Genomic DNA, 18,511 nt, shown 5'->3' on the forward strand with positions numbered 1-18,511 from the left:
TCTGTGCTTTTCATTCTTGCTTGCTTAAACTTGAATGATCAGATTTCTCTTTGCTTAAACATTTTGACAGTTCCTGTGCCAGTGCAGGCTTATAAATAAAAGTATTCATATACCATTCTTCCTTTTTAGCTTTAGGGTTATTTGATTTATAGCTTTAAAATTTTTAATTTTCCCTTCAGGGACTTGATCAGTCACATGTGAGGGGAGATCTGAGAAGACTACCATAAATAATACTACATGACCTGAGTTTTCTTAGGTAAATTATGAAAATTCCTGAACAAAACATGAACAAGCAAATCCCTCCCTTTTTAGAAAGAAAGAGCTAAACTTGGCCACAGTTTATCAGTTCATAGTATTTTAATTTTCTCCACAAGAAAGAGCTTTCTCCACTTGTAGGAAAAGTGTCTTCTGCAATCTAAAGCCCTGTGTCTTTGTCACTCAAATGCTTCTTTACATTGCCTTAAATTTGCTGCTGTGTGGCAAAGTTAGCTATTTTGGATCTAAACACTTCTGAGTGTGTATTTTCTTCTTAATTCTGCCCTATGCCTACTGGTCATTCACTGTGCTAAACCTTTCCTTTCCTTCATGTTTGCTTACAGTTGAAAAATGGCCAAGCTACAAACCCAGATACAATTTTGCCTCAAACTTTTGAATAAGGATGAAGATTGTAGTGTTTAAAGACAAACGTCATTGAACCTGAGCTGGTATCCAAAAATCCAAATACTTTGGAAACATTTAGACCTGAATCTGTCCTTTACAGCTCAGCTGTCACTCCACAAGATCTCATTCAGGTATTTGCCAATGATTATGAAAGCTTCCTGCTGCAACCTCATTGTTCTTGCTTTTGCTCTCCTCCATGTCAGTTCATTCATTCCCTTTCCATTTCCCTTTTGTCCTTGAAAATGAATGAAGTTTTATGAAGTTGTAAGCAATGGAGACACTGGGCCTTTTGCTTTTTCCAGCAAGAAATTCCTAGATCAGCTCTGTACATTCAGAACTACAAAAGAGACTATGCTTTAGAATAGAAAGAAAACCCCTACCCTACTAAAAATGATGCACGTTTGTTCATGGTTCACTATTCCTTAAAGACCCTGTTTGTTTTTCTCAGAAATTAATCAACTTTTAAGCTGAATATAACAGGATGTCTTGATGCCTCTTTGGCAAGAACAAAGCAGTACAAATATTGTTAGGGGACTTGGGATATTTTCTGGGCTGAAGTTTCTGTCATCCTGAGTATGATGGTACAGTAAAAGCCATCACATTATGGAAAGAGCAAATACATTCATTAGAGTAGACATTTTACAGTAAGATAGTACTAAAATGAGACCACTCTGGAAATACTCTAGTGTGATTTTTAAATTGTGACTAAATTTACAGGAAATTCTGTATCATGCCCTGTAGGAAAGAAATCAGACTACCTTCAGATGTTGTCTGTCTTGAGCAGATTAGTGAATTTCAGCACATGTAAAAATCCCTTCTAGAAACCACTCTACTCAATGTTTTATTGTGGCTTGTGTTTTGCAATTAGGGTTCCAAAACCTTATTGCAGGTTCATAGTAGGAATAGTTCATAGCAGTGATGTTGGGTCATACCTTTTAGTAGTAATAATTGTTGATGAACAGCCCCTCTGTAAGGTCATAAAAAAAACCAGCAGTAAGTAATTATTTGCTGGCTTGTAAAAGATTTGATCTTTTCCTAAACCTCTTACAATATTGTGAGTCTTTAAAATGTACTGCCAGGTGTAATACTATTGGTATGTTGGCTGTGACTGTGAAAACAGATTCAGGGAATGTACAGAATGTTTATTTGGAATGTAATAAAGCCCCTGTTTAAGGTTGATACCTCTCCAGTTACAGAATATAACAGTAAAGGAAAAACGTCAAGGGTAGAAGGAAAAAATACTCACAGAACTGTCGATGCCAAGAGTAAGCAGCATGATGAAGAATACCACGGCCCAAAATGTAGATCCTGAAAGAGTTGAAATTGCCTCTGGATACAGGATGAAAACTAAACCAGCTCCTGAAAGGGGGGGAAGTATTACTAACTTATGTTTCTTAGCTTCACAAAAGTGTTCACTTTAATATGATAAATTATAACTAAGTTGACTTTTACATCAGTCCACATCATACTCTGAGTAGCTGTTAAAACAAAATTTGCATTATACCAAAATCATATCCAAAATACTTAATAATATACTCATAACAGTTTTATATTTAAAAAAAAAATATCCCATTCTTTTCCACTTCTAATAATCTTTTACGGGATTCACAACCTTAGTAGTTATTTTTCAGCTATGTAGTAGAGAAGGAACCATGTGGATGTGGACTGCACTGTTTGGCAGGAGAATTCTCAGATATCATGAGAGATACAGGAATGGAAATCATGGGTGACCTGTTACCAGTGAAAGGACTACAGAAAAGCTTACCAGAACCATTCAAAACAGCAACCTATGCCACTGAACAGCAATACTTTCACAAGGTACTGTGCAGTGGTAAACGCCTGTTTGTTGCGCAGGCCTGAACTTGCGAAGGGCAGGATGTTAAGGAACAATTCAGTAGAGGTGAGATGAATAAATACCATTTAGAGTCCACATTTCAGCAGGGCATTGACAGAGTTTTAGTTCCAAGTAATTTAATTCAGGTCATTTGCATGAGGTTTTCACACACTTGTTTGAAACAAATACAAACGCATTTGCAAAAAGGGGTAAAACTAGTATAAAATTGACTTCCTACCTTCAGTGGCTACATCCTCGATTTTAACTTTGTGCTCATGAGCCATGTAGCCCAATATGGAGAAAATTGCAAATCCTGAGATGAAGCTTGTGACACAGTTAATGGTGCTAGTCAGCAAAGCATCCCTAATGATGGAGAGAACAGTGAAAAAAAACAACCAACATATACTTTAAGAATTAGATGGGGTTGTCGTATAGTGGTGGGAAGATTCTTGAGAAAATGCTAATTGTGCAATTATCCTGATGATTAAAAGCTCATATCAGCATACTATGCTAGCAAATTACATACTTCTGCTTACTAATTTGATTTAAAACTGAGTTCTGTTAAAAAAAATAAACAAAGCTATAATAAATATTAAAATATTAAAAAGTAATGTCATTGTCTTAGCTGGTAGCTGTAACAAAGTAAGAGAGTGGCCTGCAGTGAAAGAGCCTTATTATTCATCAATTCACGTGAGCAGTTATTCAGGAGTATTTTCAGACAACTCCAGGAGTGCATTTTGAGCAAACTGTGCTGCCATTCAAATGGCTGTGGATAACCATCCTTAATCTGTAATGAGGTCCCTTCATCTACAAAGTCGGCTAGGTTTTTCTGAAAAAAATACAACTCTCTGTTTATCAGATTGTTACAACGGCGAATTTAGTTTAAAGGTTAAATATTATACGATGTGCATCATATAGTAACGGTTGCACAAAGTTGTGGTTTTTAATCAATCTGCCATGGTATTATGATAGATGTATGAGTTTTCCTGGGTATTAATAATTCCTATTACCAAAATTAGCTTGAAGGTAAGTAGACCATATGTCTTTAGGTGTCTACCTAATCTGCACAGTGTCTGGTATGTAATCTTTTGCTGCATATGATCTTTAGAATGGAGGACATGGGTCTGTGAACAGCAGTGATATTTAATACAGCAGAAAGTTACCACTCAAAAATATAGGTGCCACACACCAAAACTTATCCTCTTCCTTACATTATTTTGATAACACTGAAGAATGTATGTCCTGCAATTCTTCAAGTGTTTTCCTGGGGGAAGGCTGCAGGATCAAGAGATACCAAACTGGATCCATAAACTCAAATCCTTTTAAATTATTAAAGAAGAAAATTGCTAGGTATTTCTCACTGATATGATGGCAACAGTATTTCTTGTTTCCCACAATTCAAAAACATTCTTACACGAGTGAATAATGCTTCTTTCCACTTAGTCAATAACTGGATTAAGTGATGTTTATTTCTTTATAAACTGAGCTGAGCTAGCTCTCAGTATTTTGCATGTAAAACTAGATCATAATTCAAATTCTCATATTTTCTAGTCCTGATTTTCAGTATTGTTAACCTAGCTTACATTACTGACACTATTCCTCTCAAGGAAGGTGTGTTGAAGCATAGGTGGGACGGTATAGTGCTGAGTCATGGCCTTCATTCGGGAACAGTAGTATTTTCAATTTGTTTCGTTTCAAGAAAGCCTTTTGAACAAAGTATGTCAGCATATTATGGAGTTATTTGACCAAGAGAAGGATATTTTAAGTGTTGTAAATGCTACTGAACTGAAGCTTGCTTTTATGGTTAGAACTAAAATGAAGTATTTAATGAAACTGCAGATTATTCTTACAGAGGAGGCAAGGCTTATGAAGCAACACTGAATAAACAAAGTAATCTGAGAACTAAATAATACGATTTCACATACCATCTGTGGTGTTTTCTTAGTTTTGAGTGGATTTTTTCCATTTCAGAGCAAAATTAGAATGCAGAAGAAAAACAATTATACAGGGAGCTGCTATGAGATTAATACAATATTATTTGCAGAGGATGATAAATGTTATTTTGGAAGATTGCTATCGGTAGCATTCTAACTGAAGGGTTCTCAAACCTGGAAATATTACCTACAGGTAATATTAGGTTGCTAGCAAATAATCAGCTGGCAACCTAAAGTTGCTCTGGGTTAAGTACAAAGCTCTCTGAAGTTAGTGTCATTATTCCATGATTTTGGCTTTTAGCCTGTTTAAGGCAGTTCAAATCTATGTATTTGCTTGTACCTTGTCACTTTAACATTTTTGTGCCATCCTTCAGTTTACAATGTATTTATAATACATGCACTTTCTGAATTTATATTTCTGATGGGAAATTTTAAAGTGACGCTTGTTTTCATTCCAAAATGGAATATTAACGAAAATCCTAAATGTTGGAAGTTCTCAGAAGGTGCAGAGCAATTCTGGTTGAATTTCCATGGCGGTGATTCAGCAAAACACTTGCAAACTGACTTGATTTATAATGTGTTCCTAAATTGGAGCTCAACATAAAATATCAGAAATATAATCCCAAGGCACAGAAACACTTCTGGAAACTGGAATCCTTCTGCTTTTAGTTCTTGGACCAATAAGATTTCATCCCATGTTCACTGTTGCTCTTAATGGTACTTTTGAAAGGCAAACACAAGCACAGTTTACACAGCTGTCTATAAAATCCAAACCTAATCCCATTCTGTTTTACTGTATAGCAGGTATCTTTGCAGGTTCCTGTTGCTAAAATTTCAGTAAGGAAGACAGTGTTTCAAGATTTGGGTTGGTTGCTATGTCCACACAAGACTGACCATCATTAATAAATGACTAAAGATAAAAAGATAGCTTAGTACTTATTCCAGTTGCAGTTGGAGTAAAATAGTATCATTCTGAAGCAGTAATGGAAGAATAGGCTGTCTTACCTGTAACAGTTGTTGTCAAACTTATTGTAACTGGCAAATGCAATTAAAACACCAAACCCGGCTCCTAAGGAGTAAAATATCTGAGTAGCTGCATCAATCCATACCTGCATAATGACACCAACATTGTCAGTGTCAGTTCAGTCCAAAAGACACATCAGGGAAATGCAAGAGTGTACAAGACAACTGGCTTTTGACAAAGGATCAGGACTCATGCTTATGGGAGTGTAAGTGCTTCTCAGCCCTCATGAGATGTCACATGGAGCACAGTCATGGTCTGGAATGGCTTAATCTGAAATGGTAAGGGCCGAAACAGTGGGCAAGCTCTCAGTGCAGGCACACTGCTACCGTGGTGGGATGCACCATTTGGATTTGTACTTCTGAGCTTTTACTGAGCACTGAAATAATGACGTGATTTTTCTCCCGGGTGACAGAAATACACTTCCAAGAGTTCTTGTTCCAAGTTAGTTTGGAATGTACAATCAGAAAACTAAAAATAGTTAGTGGGTCAAGAGTTACAGGACATTTTCTTTCCCATAAGAGAGCTTTCTTCATGGGACTATTAGTATACTTTATAAGATGCTTTCTTGTTTCAGAAGCTGAAGCACGACTGACATGCTGTGAACAGAACCATGCAGGTTATCTATCACCTTTCTCACGTAGTTGGAGATGGAGTTATTTCTGTGATAATCATTACATTTCAGCTTAGATGCAGCTTGGTCATTTTAAGAATTGTCCACTAGGGAAAACATGTTTGTAATGCTGTAGTTTTTTCTAAAGTGACCCTCCAGCCCAACATCCACACAAGATGTGAAGACAGTGGTCAGGAGCAATGCCACAGTGCTGGTCTTCTGAATCAGAAACCTGAAAATAGTCTACCCTGGTTAATGAGAGTTTCACTTATTCAGTTATTACACAGAGATATTTAAACATCTTCAACAAGGGTGATGAAGTCAGTTGGAGTGAATAATACTCAGTGTTTCTCAAAACAAGATATTCAATATTTTATTAAATCTGGCAAGTGCTCAAGACTACAAAAAGCACTGGATTTCATGTCCATTCATCTCCACAAAGTAATCAGGTCCAACGTATCTGTTCAACAGCAGCTTTCTAACAGATCTAAGCAGTTTATAAGCTCCATCTGCATTGGGATTTTAATGCTAAGCTTTCACATTCGGCCCAGTGGAAAGAGAGTGAGTGCCTTATCCCATCCTAACATGATATATGAAAGCACTTATGCTAGTGATCTATTTTTTTTCCCCTCAACATAGATGATAGGAGCTTTCAATAACTGCCTGCTGAAGACTATGAACTATTTATTGAACTCTGGATTTGTGAAGAAACTTAATTTTATGAACTGTTGAGAGTTAATTTCTTGAAAGATAATATGAAGAACAATCTATTATGTGTTTATTGTGTTTATTGGGCTTTTGGGTATCATGGATTTCTTTTACTAATTAGCAAAACAATCCTGTAAAATTCTTTCCTTGCTCATTCCTTTTATATACCCAGTTACATCTTAATGTTCTATCTCTACACAAAGGTTGAGATCAAATAGGGTTGTACTCTCTGAAGAGCATTTATGTGGATAAGAGTGCAGTAAGAGAGATGCAAAGCCTCCTGTAATTTTTCTTGTTTTTTAAAACTTCCCGTAACTTCTGCTAACAAAGTGCCTGAATTTTTTTAAATGAATTTTGCTTAAACTATAACTAGGTCTGCATGCCTTTTCCATAAGGCATTTGTTTTCAGTTGTTCTCTAGCTCTTTTTTTGCTGGTGGAGTTGTACTCATTATACTTCCCCTTTCTTACTATTCAAGCACCATTAAGCATCTGCTTAAGTCCTATTGATTCAGGTAAGAGGTTAGCACCTGCTGCCTACTAAAGGAGTTATGCCTATGCTTAAGTATCTGTTGAGTAAGAGTCTTGGCTCATAGTAGCTGATTAGGAAACAAATTGAGAAGATCAAGGTGAAAGGAAAAAAGAGCAGAAACCAGAAATTCCTTTAGAAGTAAGATTAAGTGCAAAACATTCCCTTTGTTATAACAAAGCAGGATGTGAAACAGACAGTGGAGCTGGTTCTTCTGCCGTTTACACTCCTGTTCTCTGTTCACTTCAGCTGAATGGCTTTCTGATTGATGCATAGCCTAATACATTTTATGGTAGAATGTTGGTTTTATAGGCATTAAAAATGAAAAAAATAGAAACATTTTACAGGAGGCAGTCATCAATCTTTCCAGCTTTCTTCATAGTTGTTTATGCCATTATAACTTTTGTGCATATTCTTCCTTGTGTATGTGGATTTAAAGAATGACTGTACTGTGTGGACCCCTAAATTGTGTGCACCCCTAAATGTTATATAATCTTCAGGAAACTTGTTAAGGTGTATGAAAGAGCAAGTGTCTTCCTCATGTCTGATTTAATGGTATTTAACACGGTTTCCATTAGCAGAACAGAAGTGTAGGCTGCTGTTTTACACAGATGCTTAACATATCCACTTGTGCAGTGGTGATGAGTATTATGGCTTTGTAGCTTCTGGACTTTCAGCAAGGAGCATAGCTAGGCATTGACCCAGTTAAGAGGTCCTCAGGTGAATATTTTTCTTTCCTTTTTATAGAGGCACCCTTTGTGGATTCAGTATCCCTGAAAATGAGATGTCTTAGGGCTTGCTAAGGGCAGTATGTGGCCCTATAAAATGAGGCAACCCTTGACATTGATTGGGATGTTCTAAAGTCTTTTAGAAGAGCATTGGCAGAGCCCTCTATAGGCCACTACTGCTTGTGACTTATGATGTTTCTTCATTAGATTCTTCATTTAGGAGAATAAGAAAAAAAAGTAAATCAGAAAGATTCAGGGACATGTTGACACAGAACTGAAGCAGGAGTTTATTCTTTGGAGCCTGAGGACAAAGATTAAACACAAAAGCCTATTGCAGCAGCAGGTATCCCAATCTCCGAGCAGGAGAAAAAACCTCTTATAACTGATCTTTTATTATCATAGAGTAACTTTTTTTGTTGCTGTCTGAAAAATTTAGTCTTAGAAACAAATAACTTTAGGGTCATCCAAATAGCAGCTGCAGAAACATTAAGCCAAAAAAGAGCAGTGCACAGAATATCCTTCCAAAAGCAAAAGGCAGCTATTATTATAGAGGCCTAGATTTTGAGCTGATGCAACATGGCACAGCTCCATAAACATCTAGCTGAACTTGTGATTATTTTTTTTTTTCCAAAGAGCACTAAAAATATATAAAAAATTTAAGCACCTCCTTTGTTCATCCTTGCATCTTTGTATTTATGTTTATGTAAAAGCGTGAACTATGGAGGTGGCTACTGCCTTGGTGACAAAGGTGGATGAATGTCCCATATTTGAATTGCGGCTTGACTATTCCAAAATGGAGTGAGGTGGGCTCTGGTGATAACTTCTGTTGCTGAAGAAGTACTAGTTTCCAAATTCAGTATTACGAAACCAAGGAAGGATTGTTTTTCTAGGAGTATATAAAATAGGCCTGGATTCTAACACTCAAGGTCTTTGTCTGTCTTTTTAATTATTCAAGAAAAATCAAAGTAGGGTGCATAGAAAATGTACAGTGCAACTATATACAGACTACAGACATCTCTGAAAGCTGCAAATTTTTGAGACATTTGATTTTCTTCTAGTAAAACTATGTCCTTGCTTTTCAGTTTTGTAACCATTTGAACAGCCTTGTGACTCATCCACAGAGATCGCAAAATCACAGAACGGTAGGGGTTGAAAGGGACCTCTGAAGATCATCTGGTCCAACCCCCTAGCCAAGGCAGGATTACCCAGGGCAGGTTGCACAGGAACGCGTCCAGTTCTCCTCCAGAGAAGGAGACTCCACAACCTCTCTGGGCAGCCTGTTCCAGTGCTCTGTCACCCTCACAGTAAAGTTTTTGCTCATGTTGAGGTGGAACTTCCTGTCCTGCAGTTCGTGCCCATTGCCCCTCATTCTATCACTGGGAACTACTGAAAAGAGACTGGCTCCATCCTCCTGACAACCACCCTTCAGATATTTGTAGACATTGATAAGGTCCCCTCTGAGCCTTCTCTTCTCCAGACTAAAGAGCCCCAAGTCTCTCAGCTTTTCCTCATACGAGAGATTTTCCAGTCTCTTAATCATCCTTGTAGCCCTCTGTTGGACTCTCTCTAAAAGTTCCCTGTCTCTCAGAGATACCACTGTTATAAATGATTTATGATATTTTCAGAATAGCACAGTGGTAAGTTCTACCTGTAGTCACCAGATCATTGTTCTTTGTAGGTCTGAAATGCTGGTGATTTTATGAGTTAGTGACTGTACTTGTAGATCCTGCTTTACGATGACTGAAATAATTCTTGGTTCTAAGGTACTCCACAAATTGATCTGGCTTGGATATATTTAATGAGAATGTCTTGCAACGCTGTTAAATGATACAGGGAAATGTACATTACTTTCAATAGTAAGATAAGAACATCATACTATTGAAAATCTCATTTGTATCAAGAACCATGATTAGGTGAATTAGTCCTTAGTATGTTTAGCAAGGTTTTCATAGGCCAGAATTTTTGTTTAACACGTTAATGTTTAACCTAGTGATTAAAAAATAAAAATCTTCTTCTTGAGGGAATTCTTTGCCTTTTCAGAACTAAATTTTGCATGACTCAATTTTCCTGTATAAAGGATACTGCCGTTTACAGAGTGTACAGTTCAAAGCATGGACTTTAAGGTACTGCCACACATGAAACTGCCCTCGTACAGGTTTTTTTGTGTGTGGTCACAACATTTTGGGTTCAGACTGAGATAGCCCTGTTATGGACAGTGTTGGAAAGTTAAGACTATCAGGGACAGTGGGTTAGTTCTTATGCACAAGCAGAAGTGTGGCTCTATAATTTCAGAAATTAGCTCTAATATTTTCAGTTTTAATAACGGGGGCAATAGGTTTAATAATAACAAGGGAATGAGAGCAGAAGAGTACACTTACTGTGGCTTCTTTTAATCTTCTGAAATCTATGTGCAGGTATGCATTTATTCCATTATATGCACCAGGCAGGGTTATTCCATGTATTAACAAGACAAATAATACAACATAAGGCAAAGTGGCTGTTATCCAAACAACCTGCAGACAATAGAGATCACAAAGGTTAATCAGCTGTTGCGGAAGATTTAAGAATGTGTGAAAAACACAGCTGGCACTTTCTTGGTTTTGTCCATTCAGTTCGATAGAGAAGCTCTTTATAGGATGTCTTGGGGGAAAATGCTGTTATGTATCATGAGTCTTTACCTATATATTTTTACAGATATGAGTAGGAGACAGTTTTGACAAACGGAAGACTTGGAGTGCTTATACATTACCAGTGTGTGTTAGACTGCTGATTAGGTGTTCAGCTATATATTCATTTACTAAACAAGTGCAGTCATTCCTGATGTTAGGTGATGATTTCATGAAAAGGTACAAAAAGCTCTCGGATTTATCCAACTCTAGAATTTCTGTTGAGGTGTTTTCTGAGGGATGTCAAAGAGTAATTTCAAATTACTTTCATCAGATATTTCTTTTGTCATAGCATTTTATATAATAAAACCAAAGCATCTTAACCCATTGAAACACTAGTACATTTGGCTAAGAATAGAAGGCGCATTTAAGACAATCTAAAGTCTTTCGGAATATTTTCTGGATGAGACCACTAATGCTGAATGGAAAATAATGCGCTAATAAAATTTCCAGTTAGAATGTCACACAAGCAAAACTTGTAAGTAAAATGAATGCTGAATCTGGACTGTGTATTTCCCCTGTGCATATATGAAGGGCTCTCACATGGTTTGGTCGCTGAGGGTCCCTCAGCAGCAGTGATTTAGACTCTTGCATTCTAAAATTAGGAGACTTCTTAAAGGAGACAAAGAATGTAGATGAAATAGAAGGACAATATTCGCTCTACCTTTCCTGAAGTCTTCACGCCTTTCCACAGACTAAAGAAAAGAATGATTACCACCACCAAGAGGCAGAGGGAAAGCTGCCAGCGAGGCAAGCCAAGGTCATGGATTCCACGGCTTTCATGCAGGTGCAGAACTCCTCGCCTACATACCAGATACACAGAAACAAAGTGAAGTCACTGGGGGAAAAAGGTTTTCACATATCTCATCCTGTGGGCAGCAGAAACGGATGTTGCACTGCAGTAGTAGCTGCCCTGCTGACATTCCTAGCAGTTAGTGAAATCTGTTTGTGAAGCAGTGTATTGTGCTTCTTCCCAGAATGCCTTTATGTTCTCCCTGGCCCATCAGTGTCTGTTTAGCACCACAGTGCCATAATGATAGCACTCTCTTCTCTCCTTCACTGGCAGTTTTGGGGGATTTTGGAAGTGTCATTTGTTGATTCTTGCTTGAGTACTGAACACATGCCCAGAATTTCCATCTTTCGAGATTTTAAAACTTGGTGAGTAAAGGCCTTGAGCAGACTGATTAACTTTTGAAGTTAGCCTTGCTTTGGGTAAGGAGTTGTATTAAACGACCTTCAGAGATCTCTTTCAACCTAAATTATTTTGTGATTAGAGATAAGCAAACAGCTGGCTTTCTGCAACTTGGGCAGTTCCAAAGTTACTTTCAATTTATTTTTGAATAGGCTATTGTGAGGCTGCGAAAAAGTGGTTGGATAGGAAAAGCAACGCTTGGTAAATTAAAATTGGATATAGTGCTCTGTGTTGTTCACTGAGATAGTAGAGTGATAGCAGAGGAAATTCTGTTGCTTACCAGGGCAGGCTAATTCTTTTGAGATCTACACAATGAAATGGATTGAAGTGTAGGAAAGAGTGTTTGTCCCCATGACTGGTGATATCTACAATTAGAGTTGTCAAAACACACTGTGTGCAACAGGCACAGGGATATGGGAGATATTTTATAGTGGATCTCCCTTATTTTAACTTGGTTCTATGCTATTGAAGTGTCTCCTGCTGCTTTTTTCAAATCTAAACAATGCAGAAATACTTTGCTTTGCTTAAAGCTGTATTTGCAAAGAGGAATGGCACTGCGGCAAGAGCGCTGCACTAGAGAATTGCAGAGCTAACTCCTGGTTCTGATAGGGATCTACAGGATGCTGGCTCAGGGATTCAATTTCTTAGTGTTTCAGTGCCCATGGCCATGACCTTCCTTGTCTCCTCCCCTTTCTCTATTACATTTTATTTGCTATGCACTGCTTAGGTAAAATAGAAAGTTGATCTCTGTTGGCTTCTCTTAGCACATGATAGTACAAACAAATCAAATCAAAGCAGCCCTTTTCACTGGAGGACCTTGACAAGTTTTACAAAGATAACTACATTTTAGAGAAACTGAAGTACTGGATGATTTGCCCTGCATGACTGCAGATATGTAGAAACTAAAGTCCGAGGAGTGTAATTCCAGCCTTATTGGCTGTCTGCATACAATCTTTTACTAGATGGATGATGCTTCAGAGTTAACTTGAGCACTTGTTTTACCAAGTCAGAGATGAGTGAGATAATTGAATGAGTTCCAAGATAGAGCAAACTCGTGTCAACTTCAATGGGGAAAACTGAAAAATCTCTCTGTATTACTTAAACTGTAGAAACATGCTGGGAAAATTAAGGCCCATTAGAACGATCCATCTAGTAATATGGGAGAGTTGCATACAATTCCCTTTTACAATTTCCCTAAAGCATTGAGATATGATCAGCTAAGAACTGTAACAGTTCTGCTTCTGTAGTTTTTCATGTTTAATAAGAGATGCGGTATTTTTGAAACTGTTTCTATGATTTATCCCAGATTGGAGAAAAGATACTTGTAGAAAATCTCCTTCTAAATTAAGCAGCTGATCTGTTTCTGTTGCATTGTAAGGCTAATAACAAGTGAAGCATTAAAAGGGTAGTGACCATGTGTTTGTGGCATATATTAAAGAATGTTCCTATTTAGAAAGTACAAGGTGAGTTTAACTTGTATTGTACAACACTATAGCTATGTAGCAATATAGCTGTTACCTGTGGAAACAGTAAAACGTAGAGGCAGACTTCCTGGTATCTCACCTGAAAACCTATTATCTTTAATTGAATGTAAATAAATAGGTAGTTCTCATTCAATTTTTGCTTACAGTGTGAATGAAAGCCATTTGTATTTCTGCTAATAAAGTATAATTTGCCAGAGGATCCACAGTAAGCGAATCCTGGGCAGGGATGCCTGATTCCATTATAAACTTATCAGCTTGGGCAGTGATAAGTGTACACCAGGAAAAGCTTCACAGGCTGCTGATCAGAACATTTGTCCAGGATCTTGGGAGGGTTTTGGCAATCTGTGCTATCACAGTTACACTGCTATCACTATCAGAGCTGGATGCTGTAAAGAATGTTGTTTGGATTATTATGTGTAGATGTCTACTCAAAAACTGAATCTGAACTTGCATTCTTTGTACCCATTTAACTTTTTATTTTTCTTGCGCAAATATTTTTCTGGATTTGTGAGGAAGACTGCTTCCTTGTGTGTTTGCTTTCCAAGAAGCAGCTAGCAATGTATGTTGCAGTTTGGAATGCTTGCCAGAGCTACCACTTCAAATGTGGGATTCCCAGGATTTTCAGGAGAATGTCCATTCCAAAAGTTTTACTCCCTTAATCAGGGTAAGTGATCATAAAATAGGAAGGGAAAAATACTTTTGTAACCAGTCAGAACAGCTCTGTAACTGGGCAGCTAAGCAAGGTAATCTTCATATACATTTGCTGAGCTGTAGTTCTGGTGGGTTTTGCTTCCTTTTCCTTTTTTATTCTTTGTTTTTCTTTGTGATCTCTGAAAATAAGTCACAGCAGCTTTCCAAAAGATGCCCTTTTTGAGGGTGGCTGGGAAGTAGTTCATGAATATGTTTACCTATTAGAAGCTACATTTCTGTTCCAGTGGCACCACAAAGTATAAAAGATCTAGTGCTATACTCTGATTTAGGTTAAGATGTGCTGACATCTGAAGAGATGGAGGAGAGAAGCAGTGGACAAAGTATTAGACTAAACCTTCTTGACTTGAAGGATATAGCTCTATGATGTTCTTTGAAAAACAGTAATTTTTTTGGAGAAGGGCAAATTTGAAAAGAACTTTGCACTCATCATGTTCATCCAAGTTAGCATGCATCAACGATGCTATAGAAAATCCAGTTAGCTCAATTATGCCACAATTATTCTTATTTCATGTCAAGGAGCACTTATTTCAGGAGCAGCTGAGGCTGTTTTTAGCCTGTCTCTGTTAAGGTGGGTTGAGTGATAAACCATTAACTGGCTCCTTTAGATTATATTCAGTCACTTCCCACACTGACCACAAAGTGGAAAATGTGAAGTAAGAGATACTGCAAGACTCCTCATTCAGGAAGCTCTGAGGTCAAAACACCTCAATGTTCAGCCTTTTGATATTACAGCAGACTAATGCAATGTGGCCAACATCCATTCCTGAATTGTGGTTGCCTTCACTAGCTGCAGGATTGTCCCGTTTCCCAATACTATAAAGGCATGTGCAAGTCCTAGACAAAATGGCGTAAACTGATCTCTCTTAAATCCCTAAGCGGGAACCAGAAAAGATACAGCACCAATTAGTGTCATCCTTGGTTGTCTATCAACTTCTTTAAACTATGTCCGAAGCTACTGAGAATGTCTTAAGTAAAAGCTTCTGGAAGTGATTCTTGTTTCCTAAATATAGAGATATTTGTCCAATTCTGCTAACAAAATAAACTCTCATAATTCACAACTCTGAGTCAAAGAGAAAGGAAAAATCAGAGGCAGTAAGACAGCTAGAGTTAGTATTTTTCCTGTAGATTGTTGTTATTGAGAAAAGAATGAAAGTAGATGAGAAATAGGTGCAAAAAGGAGAAGAAAATGTTATGGGGGAAAGACTGAGACTAAACATTAACAGGTGGAGCTGACAAAGTAGGACAGGGACCTATTATATTTTGCTGAGCAAAATACAAAATACAAGAGGAGCTAATAAATTGTTTAAGCTTTCTAATATTCTAGTCAGAGCTCTAGCAATATTTAGTAAGTATAGAACCAAGAATCAAAGAACATGCACTTGACGTAAGAAATTAACCTTTTTTTAATCAGGGATTTGTGCAAAGGAGCCTGATTTATGCTAAGACTACTTTCCATGTAAGGGAGTGTAAATTGTATTTGCAATGACTTTGATACTGTACATCACTATAAATATGGGTCCCAAGAGTCTTTCTGCCTAGCTGCAAGAGGAGCAGGAATGTGAAGGGATTTCAGACTGAAGCTACATTCAGACATTCTGGTTTTTGTCTTTCGGAGATTTCATCTGGTCCTTTCCTTCACTGCTGGGAAGATTCCTCTAGTCACCCAATAACTCTGGCACCAATTCTTGCCTTACTTCCATGCTGCATTCAGCTAAAGGGAAATAGTTCACCTCTGCTGAAATCAGCAAACAGCCATTTGTTTGCTGGTACCACTGTCTTCTGTTTTGTCTTTGTGCAGCACTTGGGTCCTCTTTAATTTAGTGTAAGATCATGAAGAGCCAACAGGAAGCCCAGCTGTTTGGTATTCATACATAAACCCTACTAAAGACAAATTATTGAGGAAGCAGGGGGGCAGCTGCTCAGTGGGACTCAGTAAATGAAGGATCCAGTCACAGTTCTAATAATAGGTAATGTTGGAATCAAATTCTTCTCTGTGTCTTAGTGTTGCCATCTATAAAATAAGGATTATTATAAACCTTTGCTTTGTCTCCACTCTGGGCAATTCAGAACATTCTCTTTATGGAAGTGGTGAATATTTGAGTATAAACAGGGAATGAAACCAAAGGAAAAAGAAAGGCCAAGGGTCGTGATCTGAAAATTCCTCTGTATCTTGTTCACTCCAAAACATTTAATCCCTAGCCAGAAAACAGGAGGTAAGAGTTTTAGGTGTAGAATTCTCCTAGACTTTTTTGTCAGACTGATTATTCTAAGGACTTTCTAAGAAGACTTTTGTATTATTCATCCCTAGGCAGATTTACATGATTGTATTTTGGAAATTTAGGAGGTTTTGTACAAGATCAAGTCAAAGGTCTTGGAGTAGGCCTTGTTTTTCCAATCCCCAATTATAATTTTAGGTTTCAATCCAAATATGATTACACAGCTCTATAGGCTCATTTCTTCTCTTTTTATTAACTGCAAATTATTTGCCCAAATTTGATGTGATCAATAAAAGGGTGTTATTCATCTAAACAATTTTTAGATGTGCTGTATCAGATTTGTTCAGATTGCAAAAATATCATCACCTTGTCAGCAAATTAATATGTTAACTAACAAATTTATTTTCTTCTTTCTTCTATCAAAAGTTCTAAAAACTTAAGTACTTCTAAGAACTTCCAAGTACTTCTAAAAGTTGGTAGTCACTTTTATGGGATCAAACCCAAACGGCTTGCGTACAGCATCAGCAAATTGGCTAAGATATAAATAGATCTAGTCCTGGTCCCCTGAGCTCTATTTCCTATTCTGGTAGTTAGACTAGGGTTTTTATGTTTTAAAGCTTAATGCAGATTGAAGATGCGAAAAGGACTGTCAGTGTATACAGTGTGCAACCTGTAGAACTTAAATTACATACTCATTTTAGAAGGCAATTTGAAGCATGATAGTTGTGCTCAATTAGAAGGCGCTCCTACATGCATCTCTTGTGTTATATTGAGCAACCATAGTTCAGGTGTCATTGCTGCCATTTCCTTCAGAGCATAAAATAGGGTTGGTCCTTCCATCTGTGGAAGGTTAGGCTATCCGCATTAAGCAGGTGTGTACAGAGTTCTTTTTGCACAGAGTTTGCCAGGCTCCAGGTATTTTTACTTCAGGCACAGCACTGCTTAAATTCAGCTGTACTGTTTCCATGGCAGTTTGCATCCGCAATATGTATATCCACAGCTGGGGCGTGGCAGAGCTTGTCGTACAAACCCTGCAGACCTGAGCTGTCTCCATGCAGACTGAACACCAGTGTCTCTCTCCTCACTGTAATTCTGGGGCTAGGGGTTCACTGCAGAGATAGCAGAGTGGCTCCACATGAAGCCAGCAAAGTGCAGCAGGGTTAGCCTGGCTCAGACCCAGCTCTGCCATACATACAGCTGCTGTCTGAGCTGCTCGAGTGCCTCTGGGTGCCTTGTAAAGAGCTCAGAGTATGGCACCATTGCGATGCAGAAGGTTAGCCTGGCTCCAGGAGAGTGCTCTCCTACAGCTAACAACATGGGAGAGTGGTGCCAAGCCACCTGATGTGCAGTGCTACGTGTGCGCTACATACCTCTCCCCCAGCCTGGAGCACTGGGCACACTTCAGAGGCATGCCAGGGGCTCTGCAGCAGCCAGCTTGGGTTCAGCTGGATGTACTCACTCCAGCTCTGTTGAATGCTGCATTGACTTTTGCCAACATCTTTGTTGTCTGGGTTTTTCTGTTTTTCAAGATATTTCAGCTCCCTCTTGTGTTGGAGAATAGATCTGTGTAATGGACTTCAAACTAGATTTTGGGAATCACTTACAGAAGATAATTTACCAGTGGCACCCTGGCTGGCATATACCATTTCATTCAGTAAAAATAATAATTTATTATTTCTTTTTGACTGACGATAATCCTGAAATTGTATGTGGCCATTTGGACTAAACTCTTCATTCACTGATAATCTTTATCTCAACTCATTGAAGTCTTTACTCAGCTTAATTGTCCCCTTAATTTAATAACTCTAACCTCCCCTGCTATTTGTGCCATGCTTCGGCACATTCAAGTCTGCACAGCACTCTGAAAAATAGATTTTCAAAATCTGCTTTTAAACCCATTCTATTCAGATTTGCAGATAGAATGGAAACACTTGAATTTCACCCCTCTGGAGATCTAATGAATACTGAACTCCTGAAAGAAGTTTATTGTTTGAGGATACATGGCAAGGCAGTTAAAGCACATGTGCTCCCAACTGCCCCAGCCATTAGTCAGCAAGTTAAATGGTGCTTCAGTCAGCATTCTCAATGGGCTATACACTGCCCTAGACAGGAGCGTCATGAAAGAAGAGCCCCAGACCCTCCAAAGAAGCTGCTGAGCTTTCATGAAGCTTTACACACTTGAGAAGAGCTGCATGGAAAGCCACAAAGTTGCCAGAA

The 18,511-nt window shown here is 38.1% G+C and overlaps 1 protein-coding gene across 1 annotated transcript in view; it reads right to left on the bottom strand.

Moving 5' to 3' along the window:
• Positions 1-18,511, bottom strand: part of SLC6A2 (solute carrier family 6 member 2) — a gene marked incomplete at both ends in the record, with an annotated part of 72,991 nt that overhangs the window by 19,341 nt on the left and 35,139 nt on the right. Inside the window, 5 exons of the mRNA XM_082005860.1 lie at positions 1,907-2,019; positions 2,733-2,857; positions 5,434-5,537; positions 10,404-10,538; positions 11,356-11,494. Coding sequence (XP_081861986.1) covers positions 1,907-2,019; positions 2,733-2,857; positions 5,434-5,537; positions 10,404-10,538; positions 11,356-11,494 — 616 coding nt within the window. The remainder of the gene's footprint in view (positions 1-1,906; positions 2,020-2,732; positions 2,858-5,433; positions 5,538-10,403; positions 10,539-11,355; positions 11,495-18,511) is intronic.

This window comes from Phaethon aethereus, assembly GCF_964289735.1.
Source record: "Phaethon aethereus genome assembly, chromosome: 13".
In the NCBI taxonomy this organism is placed as follows: domain Eukaryota; kingdom Metazoa; phylum Chordata; class Aves; order Phaethontiformes; family Phaethontidae; genus Phaethon; species Phaethon aethereus.